This window comes from Pelodiscus sinensis, chromosome 2 (assembly GCF_049634645.1).
Source record: "Pelodiscus sinensis isolate JC-2024 chromosome 2, ASM4963464v1, whole genome shotgun sequence".
NCBI lineage: Eukaryota > Metazoa > Chordata > Testudines > Trionychidae > Pelodiscus > Pelodiscus sinensis.
In genome coordinates this window covers 13,477,211-13,498,241 of record NC_134712.1, presented here as the reverse complement: position 1 = coordinate 13,498,241, position 21,031 = coordinate 13,477,211, and the positions used below count along the sequence as shown (strand labels likewise).

Sequence of the window (21,031 nt, the reverse complement as noted above, 5' to 3'; positions counted from 1 at the left end):
CCATTACTGTGGATGCACTTACCTCAGACTTAGAGCCCCTGGAAGCACTAGGGAGTAATTATTTTTAAATTAGCATTAATGTAGATGCTCCAGTGCCGCTATTTTGAAATAACTATTTTGGAATTAGCGTTATGCCTGACAAAAAACAGGAGTACAGATTCCAAATTCTGTGGTCTGTTTTTTTAAAGTAATGGGCTTCGTAGTGTGGATGCCCCACTCAAATTCAACCTTGGGGGATGCTATTTCCAAATAAAGTCCTAGTGTAGACCAGGGCTTGGAAAAATTATCAGGGATTTTGTATGCAGGAGGCAGGTCTCTTTAAGGCATGTTCACTTGGGCATCCAAAATTAGAGATCTTCCAAAATCTTGATTCTTCCATTTAGATGTACATATTGAATGAAATCAGTCCTAGCAACACAATTTGTGAAGTACGGAGGTGAAAGAACAATCCCGTACATTGCTACACAGACTTGACTGAGAGCGTCAGAAGTTACTTAAGAACTATGGGGATAAATAAAGTATGTTGATTGAGGTTTTGATCAATACCTAACATGAGATCTGAGTGCTAACTCATGCTAAAAATTCTTCAGTAGCAACAAGTCTAGTTCTTTATGTAAGTCAGCACTGCTCCTTGCCAAATGAGCACTATTGTTGCAGAGTTCTATTCATCAGAGGCCCTGAGCAATAGGTCTCTTTAGTGCAATAGGAATCGGATAACTTTCTACTTGTCTTGAAGTTAAGCAGTTTATTTTTGTTTCAATAGGCAGACCATAGCCCCTGGTTGGAGTGGAGTGTTTACCCATTCCTGCACAAGTTCAAAGAAGGGCACACGTATTCCCGTCTTTTATAGGATGGGTTGGCACACAATTCACACTCAGGTTTTTATAGATTAAAAACACAAAGCCAGCTTTTAGGTGTGTCTACATAGCAAAGTTATTTCAGAATAACGGCTGTTATTCCGAAATAACTATCCAAGCATCTACAAAACAATTTTGAAATAACAGACGGCTTATTCCAACTTCTGTAAAACTCATTCTACAAAGAATAATACCTATTCTGAAATAAGGCATGAATAGACGCTCCACTTCTGCTATTTCAAAATAGCCCCTTACAGAGGCCATTGTAAGTTACTCCTCCTGGGGCTCTAAATTAAGATAACACATCTACATTAGGAAAGCCTGCCTTGGACTAATTTTGAGGCTTCCCTGCAGTGTAGACATGCTCTTTTGAAATAAGCTATTTTGGAATAACTATTCTGGGATAGCTTATGCTGAAATAACTGTGCAGTATATATGTACCCTTACAGGCCAGTGTCCCCTGTAAAGTGTTTGAGCACCCTCCTCCCCAGGAGACCCAATGCCACCTAGTGTCTCCCACAAACAGCAGCATGTGTTTCTATTGGTGCACACAGAATTTATTCCATATATGGATGGAAAAAAAATCAAGGGACCATTGTTAGGGTCCATGCTCTCTAATCACTGCTCTGTGAAATTCTGGTATTGGACTGAATAACTATTTTTAATTTTTTACACTTAGACCAGGGGAGGAAAAAAAAGGGACCAAAATAGAGTCAAAGCAAAGCTGAAAATCCATCTATTGAAAATCCTGATCCCTTAAATCACTCCCACTGTAAGGACAGTTGATTTATCCAACGCATACTTACTAAGCTCTCTTTATCCACCACACACATCTGTGCCCTTGTTCTGTTAGTCTAATTCAGTTCTCTACAGAGCCTGCACAGATTGAACTTGATCAAGATTTCCCCAGCTCTCCTGTGTCAAACACTCCAACATATTGGTTCTGAATGCCACTGCCAACTATAGCTCTCATGGGATGCTCCTCAATGGAGTGTGAAGGTCATGGCTGTCGCAGGCTCCATGCGATTTTTATTCTGGGGCGGGGGTTGGCATTGTAAAATGAAAGTTCTGCAAAAACTTTAAAAATGACAGATAGTCCTGCAGTACACACACACACACACACACACACATTGTATGCCTGTAATGAATCACACAATTCTGATCAGTTTTAAAACTGAGTTGGGTGCAGATTGGCACAAGAACAGATCTAGGTTTTGGTTTTACAAGCAGCTGTATTTGAGATGTTTTGGACAGGTTTGCTGCAAGACAGATCATAATCCTCTCTCCCCTTCCCCATTTCTGCAGGAATCATAGGACTGGAAGGGACCTCGAGAGGTCATCGAGTCCAGCCCCCCGCCCTCAAGGCAGGACCAAGGAATAGGACAAAGAGCTCTAAAGGATACCAAGTTCAGATTCCTGTACTGTACTCCACTCCCAACTGTACTCCTAGGGCACATCTACACTGCAGAGCAAAAGTCAAATTGAGATACGTAACTTCAGCTATGTCAATTCCGTAGCTGAAGTCGAAATGGCACCAAAGGACGAATTAAGCTTTCTACACAGCAGGAAGTCAAAGGAAGAACACTCTTCCATCGACTTCCCTTCCTCATGAAATGAGAGTTACAGGAGGCGGAGTAAGTCCTCCATCTCAACATTTTGAAATGATAGCTTGCTATGTAGACCCATTTATTCCAAAATAACACTGGTGTGTAGACATACCTGTAAGGCAGTGGTCTCCAACCTTTTTACGCCCAAGATCACGTTTTAAATGTCAGACTAAGCCAAGATCTACCGCCCCATCGTTCCCCCAAGACCCCACCCCTTCCTTGAAGCCCCACCCTCTCTGTTCTCCTCCTCCTCCTCCTCTCCATCACTTGCTATCCCCAGCCCTTACACACTCTCAGGGTACATACAGCTACACTGCTGCTTTTTTTCAATTCTTCTAGGAAGAGGTTTTTCCAACATTTGGCTTGTCTAGACTGGGCCAAATGTCAGAAGAACCCCCTTCTTTTGGAAGCCCCCTTATTCCTCATGGAACAAGGAATACAGGGGTTACTGAAAGAGCATGTTTGCTCTTCTGCTTAAAAAAAAAGCAGAAGAACTTCTGTGTCCAGGGACATGTTTGTTTTTCCAGGATACCTCTTTAATCCCAGAAAAACTTCTGCTGTCTAGCTGTACCCTCACTGGGTTGAGACAAGATATATGGGCTCTGGGGTGGGAATGAGGGATTTGGATGTGGGAAGGGATGAAAGGTGCAAGCTCTGAGAGGGAATTTGGATGCAGGAGGAGGTGGAGAAGGGGACACTGGCTCAGGGAGGGTGCTCCAGGCTAGGGAGTGTTGGGGTCAGGTGGAGAATTAAGGTACTGAGCAAGCCACAGGCTTGTGGATGTGAAGATGCAGTTTGGGTTGGGGTATGTGAGGGGCTCAGGGCAGGGAGGTTGGAAGTATTCCAGGCTCAGGACACAGATTTGCAGTGTGGGGATGGAGCAGAAGTGTTGTGGCAGAAGACTGAGGATGTGGGGGTGCAGGAGTTTGGGGATGTGAAAGGCTTAGGTCAGGGGGGTTCCAGTGTATGATTGGCTCAGATCTAGGGTTGGGAGGTGAGGTGGTGCAGGAGTGTTATGATGCTGCAGCCAGATGGGGGCTTGGCCCCCATTGGGGGTTTGTTGGCCAGGCTTCATTTTTAAATAAAATATTATGTTAAACACATAGCTGCGTCTAGATTGGCCTGATTATCCGGAAATGCTTTTAACGGAAAAGTTTTCCGTTAAACGCATTTTCGGAACAGAGTGTCTAGATTTGCGGAAAAGCGTCCGTGCCTATCTAGATGCACTTTTCCGCAAAAAAGCCCCGATAATGAAAATGGCTTTTTGCGGAAAACAAATCTGAACTGTCTACACTGGCCCATTTGCAGAAAAGCTTTGCGCAAAAGGGACTTTTGCCTGAACAGGAGCAGAATATTTCTTAAAGTAGGAAGTCAGTGCTTTTGCAGAAATTCAAGCTGCCAGTGTAGACAGCTGGCAAGTTTTTCCAGAAAAACTGGCCAGTCTAGACAGCCAAAAAGTTTCAGCATTGTCTTTATGAGAAGGGCAGGGAACCTGTTTTGAGTCAGGGATCACTGACCCACAGAAAAGTCAGTTGTGGCCCCACCAGTGACATGCAAAAAAATGACTCCTCCAACCCCGTCCCCAGCATCACTAATGTGGTCCCAACTGTCCTAGTGGGAGCAGGGGACATGGTCCTGGGGAAGGGTGCTAGAGGTTGCTGGGGCAGGGTGCCAGGACAGGGAGTCCCTGGCACTGCATCCCCCCCAGGACTCCTACCTCCTTCTCCCCCCCCACCCACACACACAGAAGAGGGAAGCCCCAGCACACATCTCTTCCCAGGACTCTACCCCCCCTCCACAGAGAGAAGCCCTGCCTCCCTCCCCCTCCAGAGAAGGGAAGCCCCAGCATGCGCCTCCTCTGGGGACTCCCACCCCCCCTTCTCCCCTCTGCACAGCAAGTCCCCAGAACCCCACAGACCTGGGTCTGGTACTGCACCAGCTGTTTGAGGGAGGGGGAGCAGCCAGCACACTTCCTGAAACTCCAGAAGTGGTGTGCAGATGTCGGACTTCCACCCCACAGGAAGCCGGCACTACCTCCATTGTCGCTAGAGGTACGTAATGGGGCTTCTTGGGGGTGGGGAGAAATGGGGGGCCCTGAAAGCCTTGCGATCGACTGGTTGAGCAGTCCCGATCGACGGGTTGGTGACCATAGAATCATAGAACTGGAAGGGACCTCGAGAGGTCATCGAGTCCAGCCCCCCGCCCTCAAGGCAGGACCAAGCTCCGTCTACACCATCCCTGACATGTCTGTCTAACCTGTTCTTAAATATCTCCAGAGAGGGAGATTCCACCACCTCCCTTGGCAATTTATTCCAATATTTGACCACCCTGACAGTTAGGAATTTTTTCATAATGTCCAATCTAAACCTCCCCTGCTGCACTTTAAGCCCATTACTCCTTGTCCTGTCCTCAGAAACCAAGAGGAACAAATTTTCTCCTTCCTCCTTGTGACACCCTTTTAGATATTTGAAAACCGCTATCATGTCCCCCCCTTAATCTTTTTTCCAAACTAAACAAGCCCAGTTCATGAAGCCTGGCTTCATAGGTCATGTTCTCTAAACCTTTAATCATTCTTGTCGCTCTTCTCTGTACCCTTTCCAATTTCTCCACATCTTTCTTGAAGTGTGGCGCCCAGAACTGGACACAGTACTCCAGCTGAGGCCTAACTAGTGCAGAGTAGAGCAGCAGAATGACTTCACGAGTTTTGCTTACAACACGAGTTTTGCTTACCATGGCTGTAGGGAGTGGAATACAGTATAGAGGCCTAAGGAAACTACATGGTCAATGTATAAAATGGGGATAAAAGCTCCCTCCCTCAAGCGTGTTGTGGAAGTCAACTTCTGCAGAACACTGGGTCACAGGATCCCACATTTTGTATTAGAAATTGAGAGTATTAATTATGGTTTGGTTCTAGTTTAAAGACCCCATTATGCCTACACATGGGCAAAAAAATCCCTGTACTCAACAGCTTAGTGACAATGGACAAGAGGATATAATACGTAATAGGGCTGGGCAGGCTGAAGGTGGAGACAAAAGGAGTCCTAAGAGGATTGGTGAAGTGAAAGGGAAGAAGTGGCATGGAAGGAGAAGTGTGATCTCACTGATCCTGCCTTTCATGTAATCACTTTTCCAGATCCTATCAGTTAGAAAGAACCTTCTGCTCACTCTTCCTCTAGGATCTTCATCTGTTCCTCCTTCCCCTTCAGTCCATTGGGGAAAGGGGAGAGAGGTCTTAGACTAGAGGTATCTTAAGCCTCCCATCCCCACCCCAGTATAAGGAAGTACACTGTGAAATAGGTGACCATGTTTTCCCTTAAAGGGAAAATGGACATCACACAAGGCTAACATGAGGCCCCTGCCCTCCTCACCCCCCCAGACTGGAGTTGGACCAAGCACTCTTCTCTCCACCCCATATGCAGGACTAGGCCCCTTCCTACCCACCCACCTGAGGCACCAGGGCTGAGCTGCTCTCCCAAGTCTACCCTCTTTCCCTGCCTGTGCAGTATTGGGGTTGCTGGCCACTCCCCCTTCACACTCCTCTATGCCCTGCCAGGGATTGCAGCCACAATTTTGCAAGAAGTTAGGATAGCTGGGATAGAGTTTAAAAACAGGATGTGTAGTCCACCCTGCTGTGCAGGGATACTACAAACAGAATGTTTTACTGGGCACCTTTAGAAAGTGGATACATTGCAGTGTATTTGCAAGAGCATAGTATGCCAGCTACAAAGAATATTTAGATAGCAGGTAGGGTCAGCTTAGCCTGAGAGTTGAGGCATGTGAAAAGGCTATCAAGTGCAATCAAAGATTTCTGTGCTTGGGATACAGGATTAAGACACAAGACACTGCAAAGTTACAAATTTATTTGTTTTGAAATAAATACAAACAGTTCATCAAGAAAACTTTTGATAGACTTTACACAACAGCTTTAGTCTCTTTAATATGTCTGTTCGTCCTACCAACGATCAGGGAAATTCTGCACAAGAGTGTAAGTCAACATGGAGTAACCTTAATTAAGTTGTATTCTTCTGAAACAAGGAGAATTATCCAAAATATTTAGGTATTAACACTTGCTATTTAACTACGCAGTAATATCTTACTTATTAGCTACACAAGAATTGTGATGTAGCAAATATGTATCAAAGCAAGTGAAAGACTGATCTCAGTATGTATGGAAGAAAAGCTGAAGAATGCTATGAAAACCTGTGGGTGGTAGAAAGTGCCATACCCACTTACTTCTAATAGAAGAGATTTCCCAGGCCATCAATTAGGTTACAATGTGATGCACGATCACACACTGCTAAGTTTACAGTCATTAAATATTGTGTTTCTCAATTATAAAGTTATCCCTCCCACTATGTAGAATATACTTCTCAGCACCAGCAACTTCAAAATCAGAGGTTTTAGGAGCTAGTGATTAGCGGCAGTTGAGTGTACAGTAATTACAAGCCATCCTTCAGTTTTTCATCTTTCCTCAACAATTAACAGCTGCATCTGGCTTTGTTTATAGAACTGAGTTTTATAGAATTATGTTGAATACTCAAAAAACCTCAAACTCCAAAGATTAAAAGTCACCCAATGAAGTAAAACTGCTTTCAATGACCCGTCATTGTACAGCTACTTTTAAGTGTTACAGCTATGCTACCAAGTTTTGCTGTGTTGTGAGCTCTTTGGTTCAAAATCTTGCCAAAGAGAAAAAGCTTATTTGCTTATAAAAATTAAACCTGGTCTTAACTTGGCTAAGCAAATCTCAGGATCAAAGGAAGGAGGAGAAGATAGGAACGGAATCTCAAAAAATGCAAATACAAAAAGTTTTTATTTTATTAGCATATTATTGTACTTAGGAAAAACAGGCTCAAATATTAATTAGAAGGCCTATAAATGCACAAGTTCGATTTTTCCTATTATTTGAAATTAAACTATATACACTTTTGAGTTGAACACCAGCTTCAACATGAGCTGTACCATGTTTGTTTTTGAAGTCACCTATAATGCACTGCTTTCTCCCCTCCAAAAAAAAAAAAAGTTTTTTTTTTTTTTTTTAAATCATGTACCAAACTGGGTAACTTTATTTAGCCAAAGATAAAACAAGAAGTGGGCATATCAGTTCAAAACATTGACCAGGATGCTAGGTGAGTCTGGTTTGTCTGATGTATTCACAGCCATATTAGCTTTTGGCAAACATCCCTTAAAGTTTTGGCATCAGTTGGAGGAGAGCACAATAGCAGCAGCCATCCATATTGAGCAATACAAAAAAATAGAGCAATTGAGATGTTTGCTTTCTTTGGTCCCTGTCAAACTCTGAACAGAGTTAGTTTTACTGAAAAGCTTGAGATTAAATACCAGTTGTGTTGCCATACACAGTGGGCAACCATTAAAACTTTTACAGTTTCAAACTACATCCAGATTTTTTTTTAAAACGATATTTAACAGGAAACTTCCATGGATTTGGGGCTAGGTTGTTCAGCATTGCTTGCAGAGTTAGGAGTGAGCTCAATGCGTGTGTCTGTGTGAGTGCGATTCCTGGACCCATCACCAGTATGGGATCTGCTCCTGGCACCCTCACCGGTATGGGACCTGCTTCTTGTTCCTTCCCCAGTGTGGGATCTGCTCCTCTGTCCGTCCAAGGATGTGGTGCTGGAACCAGATGCTGTACGGGACCTCATAAGCCTGGTCATACTAGCTGAAGGCACTGAAAGAAAAGTCCTTTGTTAGTGGATTTGTTTAGTACAATTCATTGTGATTGAGAATTGAAGGCAAGTGCTTGTTTTCAGGCTGACAGACACACTTGTGCACATGCTTAGCTTCACACATGTAAAGAGTCCCACTGTTCATGATGCATGAAGTTAAACTGTACATTAGTACTACTGTACATGTAGGAAATGTGTTATGAATTGATCAAACAGAACTACTGAATTTGTTAGCAAGGCATTTAAAAAAAAAACCTGCCTTTCAATTCACGAGTGTATAAAGCAGAGTAGTAATTTTACCCTAACAACTGACATTGGCTACTTTAACTCTACACTTCAAGTTAAATTGCAATAACCAGCAGTGGCAGTTAAGGGAACGTGCAATTTCTAGAGGTAAATAATTTTAGACTCATATTACAGGTATTACTCATGTCACAGCAGAGCTAATGCTGTATACAGAAGATGCTAACTCAAACATTCACAGGAAGCTTAAGTTTTCCCCTTCACATTTTAAAAATTCAGTTTAAATATCTAGGCATTGTAAAAATACAGGGGACATGCATGCAAGCCAAATACCAAAGGTCTGCTGTGCAACTTGGTTGTGCATGTATTTTTAAAAATGTCTTTTTTTAAAAATATAAACTGGGCGCACACATGGACAGTCTCATAACAATTTGGCCTTTATACTGGCAGGTCAGAGGTTTGCAAGTTTGCATATGCCTGCTAGTGTGCCACATGCTGACCTACAACTGCATGCTCCATTTTAGTCTGGCTTTAAAATACTGTCCCAAATTATTCAAGAGATTCAAGTCTCCAATCCATGAGGCAAAAAAAATGAAGGGAAATAAAGAGCAGTAAAAAGATTCTCAATAGTTCATGTTGTAACTCTCTCACAAATACTATGCAATAGTTCACAGAATACAGTACAGTAGAGTCAACTTAGTTCTGTTAATCTCTGGAGATTTTATATAATAGAATGAAATATTTTCATACTAGGTCTTCTGGTTGGAATGGACCACTTCATTTGTGGGCATCTTTATAAAATTGTGCATCCAAATAAGCCTAAGAGCATTTCTTTATGGTGAGGCCCACTTGTTCCAATGAACTAGTACAGTAGAATCTACAGCTTGAACCTGCTATTAGACCATGTGTACATCTCAGTTGGCACCAAGGCAATTTATTACCAGTTAAATACATACAATGTACACAGTTCAGTCATACTGAGAGAGCAGGTACAAGATAGAACTGCAGCAACTCATAACTCTACATATAATCCCATCGGCACCAATATCACTGATTGGATCAAAAGCTCACATGCCACTCTGCTATGGTCCACAAACCCTTCTTTCCTTTACAGAAAGTAAATATTCTAACCCTTTTCTCTGAAAAGCTAGATTATAACCTAATCTATTAGAACACTACACAATTTACTCTAGCTAGTCATTTTCTTTTAATAAAGTAATACTTACTGTATCCCATTCCCTGAATGAAATATTTGAAAGCTTCTGCAAGCTTTGCAGGCTGTAAAAGGAAATGGAAGCTTATTGAATACAGTAATCACAGTACATGCTGTCTTATTCTCTCCTCTGGTTCTATTGAGTAGTGTCAGACATGTTAAAAATAAGTACACAACAGAAAATTCCCCAGTTCAGATTTTGTTCTCCTCCCACATTATATACCTACTATACATGAACATTCATGTGTAGCATGACTGAATAAACAATTTTCCAACTGACCTGAACCAGTCTCAAGTTTTGCTAACTCTGTTACTATAGCAGGAGGTTCAAAGTAACATTTGCCTCACAAAGCACCAAAGACTGTTTATGGAGGGCTGGTAACCATTATAGCAGTTTCTAGAACAATTCTAACTGAAGTTTTGGTGTGTTCTGCATTGAAAAGTTTTTCCTCAAATTTAGTAAGATTAGGCAAGCATAATTTAATAGACTGGTTTTGTCCTTGAACTGCTGCACTCACATGCACAAGAATATTTTCCTCTGATATCAGGCAAAACAATTAACTCAAGTAATAAAACAGAGGTGACAATTTAAATTGAACTTATGCAGGATTGTACTTTGCAGTACAGGCAACATCTTCTTTTATACCCCAAATCTACAGAATGACGACTTTTGTGGTTTACCTACATCACCAGGAAGAGCATAATAAGCTCTATGTTGTTATTCAACTTTCTTACTTAAGACTTTGCCATTCTAAACAAATTTTAAGAAGGTTAAATAAAAAGGGTATCTTTCTAGCACCCTTCTCTATCACTGATCACATTATACACTGTATGCAATGCTCATCTTTTTTCAGTTTAGTGGTTTAGAAATTCCAGTTTCTTCAGAGCAACAACATTTCATGCTTATATCTCCATTTGGCTCAAACTATAACAAAATATACACCCTACAAGTTAATGTATAGTTCACCTGTTTTAGTGAAGAGGCACTAGAAATACTATAGCGTACATAACCTGTTGCATTAGGAATCTTGGAATTTATGTCTAAATGTGTTTCAAAACATTGTTCATTTTGCTAAGATAGATCAGTGCATTTAAGAACAGACTAGTTATTTCCTGTCTCCCACCCTGAACTATAAACACAAAAAAAAACTAAACCACTTGACTTAATGATCCTCCATAAGCAGTAATCCACATTAATTTAGTGGTAAGCATGTTTCTACATTCCCCACTCCAGTTCAGGCTTGATTGGCAGAAATAACATCCCGTCCTAATCTTAATTTTGTGCTTGGCTGGCCTTTAGAGAAGAGAGATCAGGTGACTGAATGCCAACATTATTCATGAATAATCACTAGTCACTTGGCTTAACATTTGGAAACAAAGAATACCCTTCAGAATAGAGCCCATTTGGCACAATCGACAAAAACAGACTAGTGTAACAAGTCTGAAGAGCAGCCATGTTAGTCCATAACTTTAAACGAACAAGTAATCTTGTGTCACCTTAAAAACTAACAAAAATATGTATAGTAGGAACTTTTGAGGGCAAAACACACTTATTCAGATGAGCTTGAGTGGTTTGCCCACGAAAGCGCATGATTGATATTAATATCAATCTTACCTGGGAAACTTGAGGGAGACCACCACAGTCTGCCATCTACAAGAAAGTAAACAAAGGTAGGTCAGCATAAATGGTGGAACAGGAGTTCCTTTGAGTGCCAAGATCGTACCAAAGAAATACATTCAAGGTTCAGGTATGTGTCACTTCAAAGCACTTGAGGGAGACTTTTATTCTCATTGCAGATAGGAAAGCTTGAGTAGCAGGAAATATAAGGTTTTTAATAAAAAACAGTTACTCATTTTTGGTAACTGTTCGAGATGTGTTGCTTATATCTATTTCAATTAGGTGTGAACATGCTGCATACATAGCAGCCAGGAAATTTTCACTCTAGCTGCTATCCACCAGAACCCAATGGACTAGCACTGATGCAACGTCTTATGTATGAGACTGCCAACCCAACTGCCCCTCTGATCCTTCTTGCTGGCTACTCTGATAGTAGGGAAGCAGAAGGGGTATATGAAACAGATGAGAGCAACATGTTTTGAAGAACAGTTACAAAAGGTGAGTAACCATTTTTTCTTCAAGTGCCTGCTCATATCTATTCCAATTAGGTGACTCACAAACTTTACCCATGAGTAGGGGGTCAGAGTCAGAGGACCATGGAACTTGATTTGAGGACCGCAGAACCAAAGATCACATTCGGTCTTGAATGTTGCGCCAAAGGAGGTAGTTATGAAGGTATGCAAAGACCACATTGTGGCTCTGCAGATTTCCTGGAATACTACGTGAGCCAGGAAAGCCAACCAAGAAGCTTGTGCTCACATAGAAAGCATCAGGAGACGCAGCGGGAAGACCATGGGCCAGATCATAATACATGTGGACACGATCCAAGGAGGGATTTCCTGGGGTGAGATTGGCAGTCCTTTCACAATCTGCCACACCACAAAAAGCTATGAGGACTGCAAAAGGGCTTTTGTCTGGCTGATGTAGAAAGCGAGTGCGCAGTCTTTGTTCATGTGAGTTTTGGTGGGGTTAATGGTAGAACACATGGAGAAAAACATCCTGCCCAGTGTGGAAACGAGAAGGCTTTCAAAAGAAATGCCAGGTGATATCAAATCTGAACCTTGTCCTTACGGAAGGCTGTGTATGGGAGTTCTGGCATCAGGACATGAAGTTCTGATATCCAAACAGAAGTGATTGCAACTGGAAAGGCCACTTTCCATGAGAGGTAAAGCAGCGAACATGGGGGGGGAAGGGTGAGAGGGGAGACCCATGAGTGCAGAAAGGACCAGACTGAGGTCCTAAGCAGGGTCAGGACACCAAGCCAGAGGGTGAAGTTTGTCCATACCTTGGGGAGAGCCTACCTAGGGAGCTTGAGCAGCCAGACTCTCAGATGGAAAGCTGAGATTCCACTGGGGCACTTTAAGGGTATGTATAGACTGCATCCCTTTGTCAGCAGAGAGATGCAGATTAGTCAGGTTGACACTGCAAATGAGGCAGGGATTTAAATATCCTGCGCCTAATTTGTATAAAAATGGCCACTGCGTTTTATCGGCTCAGCGCTTTGTCAGCAAAAAGTGGCAGTCTAGAGGGGGATCTGTTGAGAAAGAAAGCCTTTTTCGACAGATCCTATAAACCTCCTTGCAGGAGGCTTCCTGCAGTGCTGAGGTGGAGGGGGAGGCGGTGGAAGCAGTATAACAGGATCTGATGTTGGAACTCTGAGCCACGTGCACAGGAGGGCCCGCTGGCAAAGGCTGTGCCCTGTGCATAGCCTATGTCTGTGTCAGGGCCTGAGCCGTTGACAGAGGTGATGCCATCCCCTCGAAGCTGGCACCGAGACTTCGGCATGGTGCTATCTGGAATCCTGTTCCCTCACCAACCCCGATGCTGGAGATGAAGTCAGTTCAATAAGGTCTCTTGTGATCTCAAAGGTATCCAACATCAAGGGTTCTGAAAGGTCCTCCACTGGGTGGGATCCCAGCATGGGTTGGACTACTGCCAACCCAACCTCAACGGGCTGTGTGCTCAGCCCACTGGTGCCACGTGCCCCGTCTGAGGGTGTACTGCCAACACATGCCTTAACTGAGACCTGCCCCTGCCAGGTCTCCATTTCTTTTGAGGCACTGAGGATTGATACCAGTATCGAGGTCTCTGCAGAGCCAGGGAAGCGCACACAAGTGGCTAGGTGCCGCGTACACCAAAGCCAGTGAACTCTGGGTTGTCGGTGTCAGGTCCAGTGCTGGGCAAAGAGCCGCCTCCATTAGGAGAATCTTCAGGCAGGACTCCACTTGGTACATGGCCTGAAGTCCCTGCAGATCTTGCAGGATTCTGACACATGGGCTTTGCGGGGATCCCCACAGGGCATACGCTTCGGGCACATGACACAGGGTGTGAAGCCTCAGGGCACAGGCATGTCCCGCTGCACATGATGGGGACGCAAAGTGAGCCCCGGTGCTGAAGTCAACTACCAACACAAACTACAGGAGAAAGAACAATTAACCAGAAAACACTAACCTACAGAATAGGAGAACTGCTAAGAGGTGCTTGCAAAGCATGTTCCAATAACCGTCTCAAGAGGTAAGAAGGAACTGAAGGGGTGGAGGGCCAGCAGGGGTATATATTAGCCAATATAGCAGTTCAACTCCTGGGGGGGCTCCCCTGCTGGAGCAATGGGTATTGCTAATGGAAAAAACTTCTGACACTGCGTGCACACCTACACAGAATGGACATGAGAAATCACTCTAAGAATTTATGATTGGGGAGAAAAGAGAACAGGATCAAATACAGGGAAATATTAAAAGCATTTCTGACTCCGAGCTATGCTGGAAAAGCAGCCCATAGTAAAAGAAAAAGGCTGCCGTATATGTAATGTTCTGATTTTCATGCACTGCCATATTTATTCTAGTTATCGCAACTTGTTTTCATGTTGCAGGAAGACCAGAATCTGCAAATAAAGTGAATGAGTTTACTTTTGCTGAAACTTTAAAGTTTCAAACATGAGTTCAACACCTACTGTATCAGTTGCAAAAGGTTTAAGTCAAGGTTCAGGAGTAATTAACCTGCATACCCGTTAAAGGAATTGGTCTAGAATCAAGATATCAAATCAGCATTCAAGTTGAATATATCAGACAGTGCAAGACTGGTACAGACACCTTGGAAACACTATCTAGCTCAGAAGTGGACACTATTTTTTGGTGAGGAGCCACTCCAAGATTTTGGAACATGCTCAGGGCCTCACTTTTCTGAGGAGATGCGGGGTCTAGGATGGAGGTGGATTACAGAAAGGTACATGGGGTAAGGGACTGGGGTGCAAGGGTGTGTGAGGTCAGAGGCAGTATGGGTGAAGGAGGAAGTTGTAACCTAGGTGAGCGATTGGGGTCAGGGAGGGAGTATAGGTGCAGGAGAGGATTCTGGTTTGGGAGGGAGTTGTGACCTGGGACAGAGGGGCGCAGAGTAAGGATGTTAAGGACTAACTGATAAGCAAATGCTTATTGAATAGTCAGTTGACTAGTCGATTCTCCCCCCTCTGCTGCCTCTATCATATATAAAGTACCCTACTCTGGAGCCATCATACAGTCAGCAAAGGGGGGGGGGGGGGAGAAAGGGGGTACTTCAAAGGGGCAGTGCCACATGAGGCCAGGGGTCAGCTCCGTGCAGCGCTGCTTTGAAACACCACAAAGCAGCAGTGCAGCATGGAGCCCACGGCTCGCTGCCTGCCTGCTGCAGCCCCAGACAACTTGAAAATGGACGCAACTCTCTGCTCTAGAAGGGAGGGGAAGGGAGAAGAGGTTTGTGTTGCCCATGTCTCTCACATTGTTTCCAGCCAACAGGAGCGGAGAGATTGGCTGGGGTCAGTTCCTATTGGCCAGTTTTTTCCAGCCAATGGGAGCTGAGGACTGGGAAGGAGGCAGGGAGATCACAGGAAGCTTACCTTTCCCTCCAGAGCATAGAGGCACTCTGAGCAGTCTTGAGTTTAAAACAGCGGTTACTGCGTGCCTGAGGGTCCCAGCAGGGGGGCCTGCAAGCTGGATCCAGTGGTTTGGCGGGCCAGATCTGGGCCACAAGAGATATCTTGTCCACCCTGATCTAGCTAATAGTTTGCCCGTGTGCCAGTCAGAACAATGCAAGTAGAATGTCTGCAGTTCAGTACTCCTTTAAGAATGTCTACAATGCATGTTGGGGTGGGTTTTCCCAATGCACATACACATCTGCACCACCTCTCCAAGCTAGTGCAAATAAAAATAGCAACATAACCATGGTAGCGCAGGAAGTGGTAGTGGCTGCATTACTGAGCCATGCCAAGTGCAAACCCACTGACAACCAGCATTTAGCTTTCTGCTAACTTCAGAGAGGCCGTGAATAGGTGTATACAAGCAGGCAAATCCTATCCCTAACTTGCAGTGCAGATAGTCTAAGACAACTGGGGACTCATCTACGTTGATATGTAGTTGGGAACTTCCGGGGTACAAATTGCAACACACACAAGAGTGCTGCTCTGTAATATTAACACACACTAGGTAATGTTCAGTTCACATGCTCAGTGCTCGCACAGGGGAATGACAGCATAAGACTTTGGATTACAGGCATGTGAATTACTGTACTCAAACTGTGGGATAGGGTATACTGAGCCTGAAACTTGTGCAGGACACGAAGCAGAATCTCAGCTCTTTACACGGGGCAACTCAGCTATCCTAGACATTGGCCTGTGATATTATCATGCTACTTGCTGTGGTCTTGGGTCCAAAATGTTTGTGGATACCTGGCCTGCTCTCAGAAAAAGAACAAAGCAATTGTACTATCTACATAACTGCTATTAGGGACCAGAACAAAGCTATTAAATCCAAATTTTAGGCTTCTGAGCATCAGCTACATCATTTTAATCTGGTAGGTCATTCCTTCAGTCAAAATTAAACAATATCTGTTTAGGATTTTGCACATTTGTCCCCATTCTCCTGTCTCAAGCCCTGTTAAAGTTTCAGGTTTGTACTGTTTTGCCAATCCAAAAATGACCATTCAACAGGTCAAAGCCCACGTCTAATAAATTTCACAATTGATTGAAGCCTGTTTTGTATATATGTATAATATTAGAATAGTTTTCATTTTACCTCTGATCTAGTTTGGCCTTGACAAGGCAATTAAGAGAAAGTTGTTTATTAATCACTTGTGATTAAACAGATTTGACAATGTCTGGCTACTGAAATCCAGCAGGAAATATAGTTACTATTATTCCTTTGATGCAAACAATTATTAGCAGGAACCTGACTAGCTTGTATTGCAGCAGCATTTTACATGGACAATACAGTTTATTTCACTAAAACTACCTCAATCCTGCCAAGTGCCAGTTTTAAAAATGCATTAGATAAATTAACAGCCAATATCATCCTCTGAATGTTTAGTTCAGGGTTTCAACCCCTGAAGTTCTGTATGTTCATGAAAAAATTTATACCTTAAAGCCATTTTTGTCTGCAAGTTTAAAGTACCGTGTACATGTGTCATATGTAACTAAAATGGTCTTGAATTTATGATCAGAAACTGAAAAGTATGTTTCTTATTCCTATTACCTTCAAGAGTGTGGTCTTTGTTGGGTCCAATTTAGAGTTGCACTCAACCTGTATGGAAAAAATAAAGAGTTAGCATCATATTATCATCTTTGAGACCATTATTTTGAGCTAATTAGTTCTTCACTATTCTCTTATTTACTATTTCTTAATTTTATTAATACCTTGTTCTTTGAAAGGGTTTGGTATACTCTAAAGATTACATTAAAAGCCTGGGAGGGGGTGTTAATGTAAAATATATTATTCAAGTTTCGCAATAATTGTCTATTATTCCCACATGTTTAACGAGTCCATTAGCAAAGAATTTGGAGAGTTATGTGCTTCAAACATTGTATGACATGATATACAGGATTTGTTGCAACTGATGGGCATGTGGTAGAATCCAGATGGTAAGCGGCCATATGGACAAGGAGTGTACATCCCAATTAAGGAACATTTGAAGTCATTCAGCCATCTAAGGCTAGCTACATCTACCAAAGTGACATGCTACTTCCAGAGTAAGCCAAAGAAAAACAAGCTGAGAACATGTTACAATACTGGCTATAGAAGAGAATATGAAGGAAAAACTTCAGTTCAGTTTTCCTCAACCAGCTCCTCATATGCCTAGCAGACCACTGTGGCTACTGTTCTATGGAGAGTTGCTATTAATGTTATCCAGACAAAGGCCTAGAAAGCTAAGAAGAGTGACAACTCTGTCGTGAAACATCTGAAAGGAAAAAGAGTAACAAATACAGAGGGTCAACAGCAGGAATCTTTCCTATTTGGGCTGTGACTTCTAAAATGCTAGCATAATTTCCTAGTTCACATATTAATACAAAGGAAAAGAATCTTCTTTAACCATGAAAGTCTGACTATACCTACCACAGCATCAACAGCAGGAGAACTGTCACCAACCACCAACAGTGAAGGGCATCTGCAGAGCAAAGAGGTACAAGATGGTGGTTTGATCTATGCTTTTCTATTCCTCAGGCCTAGCTTTTGCCAACTTCCTCTTTACTATGAATCAAAGGATCCTGACTCGGTTAAGTGAGTAGAAGCAAGGGATAGCATCTATTGTCCCAAAGATGTAACTCACTAGTTTTATTATTCCTGGAATCCTCTATACATCATTGACCAGCCATCATTTTCTTTACTTATCCCCTAGATTCTTATGCAGCGCTCCTTTTTCTAAAACAATTATCAATGAAATGGTTATTTTTGAAAAGGGTGGTATGAACTTGATAACAGAATTTACAAGCTTCTTGAAAGATAACTGTTTAATTTTCTTACTAGCTAATGAGCAAATTGTGTTTTCTTGTATTCTTTCAAAGTAAATAAGCTTTGGAAGAGCACTTACGCTTTTATTTCTCGCACATTTATATTTTTAATGTGCAAACCGCAAGGGTTTTTTGTTTGTTTTTGTAAGCAGAATAGGCTCCAAATTAAACCAATTATGTGCACTTTAAGCAAAGCAGCTTAAACCCTTTCAATTCAGGTTGCAGTCCATCATGGTTAAAAGTGAAAGCATTATCATCTTCTCCACTATTGAATCTCCACTTGGAAGTACTTTTGCATCATGGCCATGCTTGTGTTGTCACAAATCACAAGGGAAGCAAGAACTTAGATCTCTTTGCTCCTCCTTTTATGTTTTCAACAGAATTAGCAAAGAGGTCAGAAAACAGTCTTCACATTTTGAGAGTCACTTTGCATCTAACTCGCTAAGGGACTTCAACTTTAGAAGGCAGAACAAACTCTAAGAAAGTCCATGATGTGCAACAAGTTTTCAATCCCAAACGCCATAGATTTTGTACCCATAAGCAGCAGCATGTTTTAAGTCTATTGGAGGTTATTTTAATTACAAGCCTGGGAAATGTATTCAAGTCCTCAAAGTTATAGTACAATTTAGAGTATTTTGAATATACCCTCAGATCACACTATAACAGAGGACTTTAATACAACAACACTCAGATAGATCGACTAAATTAGTGTTTGATGTGCCACAGGGAGACACATTCAAGAGCAGTTTGTGAGCATCAAATTTATTAACCAATCAGGATGCTTTTATTATACTATTAAGCAAATGTAATTGGTAAGACTACTTGGCCATTTTATATAGCTATATCTCCTGTAATGCTGTTTAAAACAGGAATATCTAGTATTCTAATATCAATTCACACCCCTTTGTCTCTTGAGTAATACTGGTCACTAATTTGGCTCCTGACCCAATGAGGTCTGAGTTAAGGACCTAAAATCCCAGTGAATCAGTTAACTAGTTAAAGTGAGGTCAACCTAATATTTAACTACCGTAATTTAGCAAATATACTCCGCACTCGAATATATCCCATGTTTTTTTCTATTTCAGTAAAAAAAAAATCTTGCATACCCCACACACGAATATAACCCACGGGGTATACAAGACTTTTCTGTGCCGGAGGTATATTTACTGTGCGGCGGAGGGGAGGGGGGGAGGGCACGGGGTTAGCCACTCACTGCCCCAGGTTCCAGCACAGCTGCCAGCCTCCGGGCAGGGGAGCGCTCATCCCACAGGTTCCTCCGCAGGAAGGGGCAGGGGAGCAGGACCCACCAGCCTCCGGGCAGGGGAGCGCTCACCGCCTGGTTCCTGTGCAGCTACAGAAGGGGCAGAGGGATGAGCACTCCCCCACTCGGAGGCTGGTAGCCAGGAACCAGGGGATGAGCGCTCCCCGGCCCCTTCCTGCGGCTTCGCAGGAACCGGGGGAAATGAGTGCTTCCCCGCCCGGAGGCTGCGCAGCCACAGGAAGAGGCGACTCACTACCTGGTAAGTAAAAAAAATTCTGTATCCCCTGCACCCAAGTACACCCCGCTGGTTATATTAGCTAAATTACAGTAACTAAGTGGAATCCCAGGCTGGAGATTGATTGACTTTGACTCTCTCCCCCTCCCCCCAAATTAGAGCAGCCCCTGTCCGCTGTGGGCCTGGAATAGCCCCCTGCCCATGGCAGGTGGGGAGCTGCGCCTGCCCCCATCAGTTACCTGGAACTGGTATGCATTATCCATTTGTGGTGATGCTTACCGGTTAACATTTCACATCCCTACTCTGCATATCACTGCTCTAAAAACAGGCCCCGTCAAAAGCTTCCATGCCATTCATAGTTATTCAAACCTAGCACAGATTTACATTTTTCCAATTCATACAAACCAGTAATACTTACTGCAGAGTAACAACATTTATTCCAGGAACAGGTCGCTCAATCTCAAGATCTCTTCGACTGAATATTGAGAGAAAAAGCTTTATTGATACACTGGAATTCAGGTATTTATATCGGGGTAGGGAACCTAAGGCCCAGGGATCAGATACAGCCCCCAACTTGCCTGGATCTAGCCCCCAAGGCTCTCCCTCCCCGCATCAGGGAGCCTGAGTTGGTGCTCCAGTCCCCTCCCCCCTTCCCCACTAGAGCACACAACATCTACTAGCCTGGGCACCCCAAGGCTCTGGTGTATGAGGGGAATATAGAGAATGCTACCTCAGGGAGGGTTAAGGGGTTTTTTTTGTTTGTTTTTTTTGATGGCCCCCAACTGATTTTTCTGTGAGTCAGTGCCTCCCCTCGCCCCCCCCCCCCCCCCCCCCCGACCCAAAAAACGTTCCCTACCCCTGATTTATATGAACATCTACACAAGTTCCTTGGAGAAAAAGTATATAATTAAATGAAAGATTTAGATTTGTAGTTTTAATTTAACCAGCCACTGAAGTTAAAAATGACACTGTAGGCAGAGTCTTAAGATGACTGTTTGATAGAGTTAGGATTTCTAATACAGTTTTGCTCCACTGTTAGGGAGCATCTCTGCTGTATAAATGGTATTTGGTGTTTTTTTGGGTAATTGTTTTAACATGTTACATTCCACAGACTAAATGGAAAACAAAAAATATTACCTGTTGTACGAGTTGACAAAGAGATGAAGATTGGTTTGATTCATATCATTGACAATATGTTGGCGATAAGTATGGATCATATCATGATTGTTATGAATCTCTTCCTAGATTAAAACATAGTGTCATTTAGTATTAAGGTACTACTATGATAAATTGCATTGTAGCATTGCTTAATTACAGGGCATCCCTGCTATAAGTCGCCCCGGTATACATTGGTTCCACACTAGCATCATTGACACTTGTGGGAACTGTTTCATTTTATTTCCTCTCATTCCCTGCTCTTCCATCATGCAAGAAAGGACCAATTTGTGCAAACGGAATTCAGCTGCAGGAAAAAAAATTCTCCGCTTTACATCCTTTCGCTATACGTCCACTCTTCTGGACGTATAGTGGGGATGCCCTATACAAAGTAAATTAGACAT

General features: G+C 42.9%; 1 protein-coding gene across 6 annotated transcripts in view; it reads right to left on the bottom strand.

The window, feature by feature from the left end:
• Window positions 1–6,309: 6,309 nt before the first annotated feature.
• The window catches only part of NDRG1 (N-myc downstream regulated 1), a 142,586-nt gene continuing 127,864 nt past the window's right edge, over window positions 6,310–21,031 (bottom strand). For all 6 annotated transcript variants that reach the window (XM_075920094.1, XM_075920097.1, XM_075920093.1 and 3 more), the window contains 7 exons: window positions 20,610–20,713; window positions 19,891–19,947; window positions 17,582–17,633; window positions 16,724–16,771; window positions 11,223–11,258; window positions 9,621–9,672; window positions 6,310–8,153 (listed from right to left, as the gene is read on the bottom strand). In XM_075920094.1, the coding sequence (XP_075776209.1) occupies window positions 7,888–8,153; window positions 9,621–9,672; window positions 11,223–11,258; window positions 16,724–16,771; window positions 17,582–17,633; window positions 19,891–19,947; window positions 20,610–20,713 (615 nt within the window). In that variant the 3' untranslated portion in view covers window positions 6,310–7,887. The remainder of the gene's footprint in view (window positions 8,154–9,620; window positions 9,673–11,222; window positions 11,259–16,723; window positions 16,772–17,581; window positions 17,634–19,890; window positions 19,948–20,609; window positions 20,714–21,031) is intronic.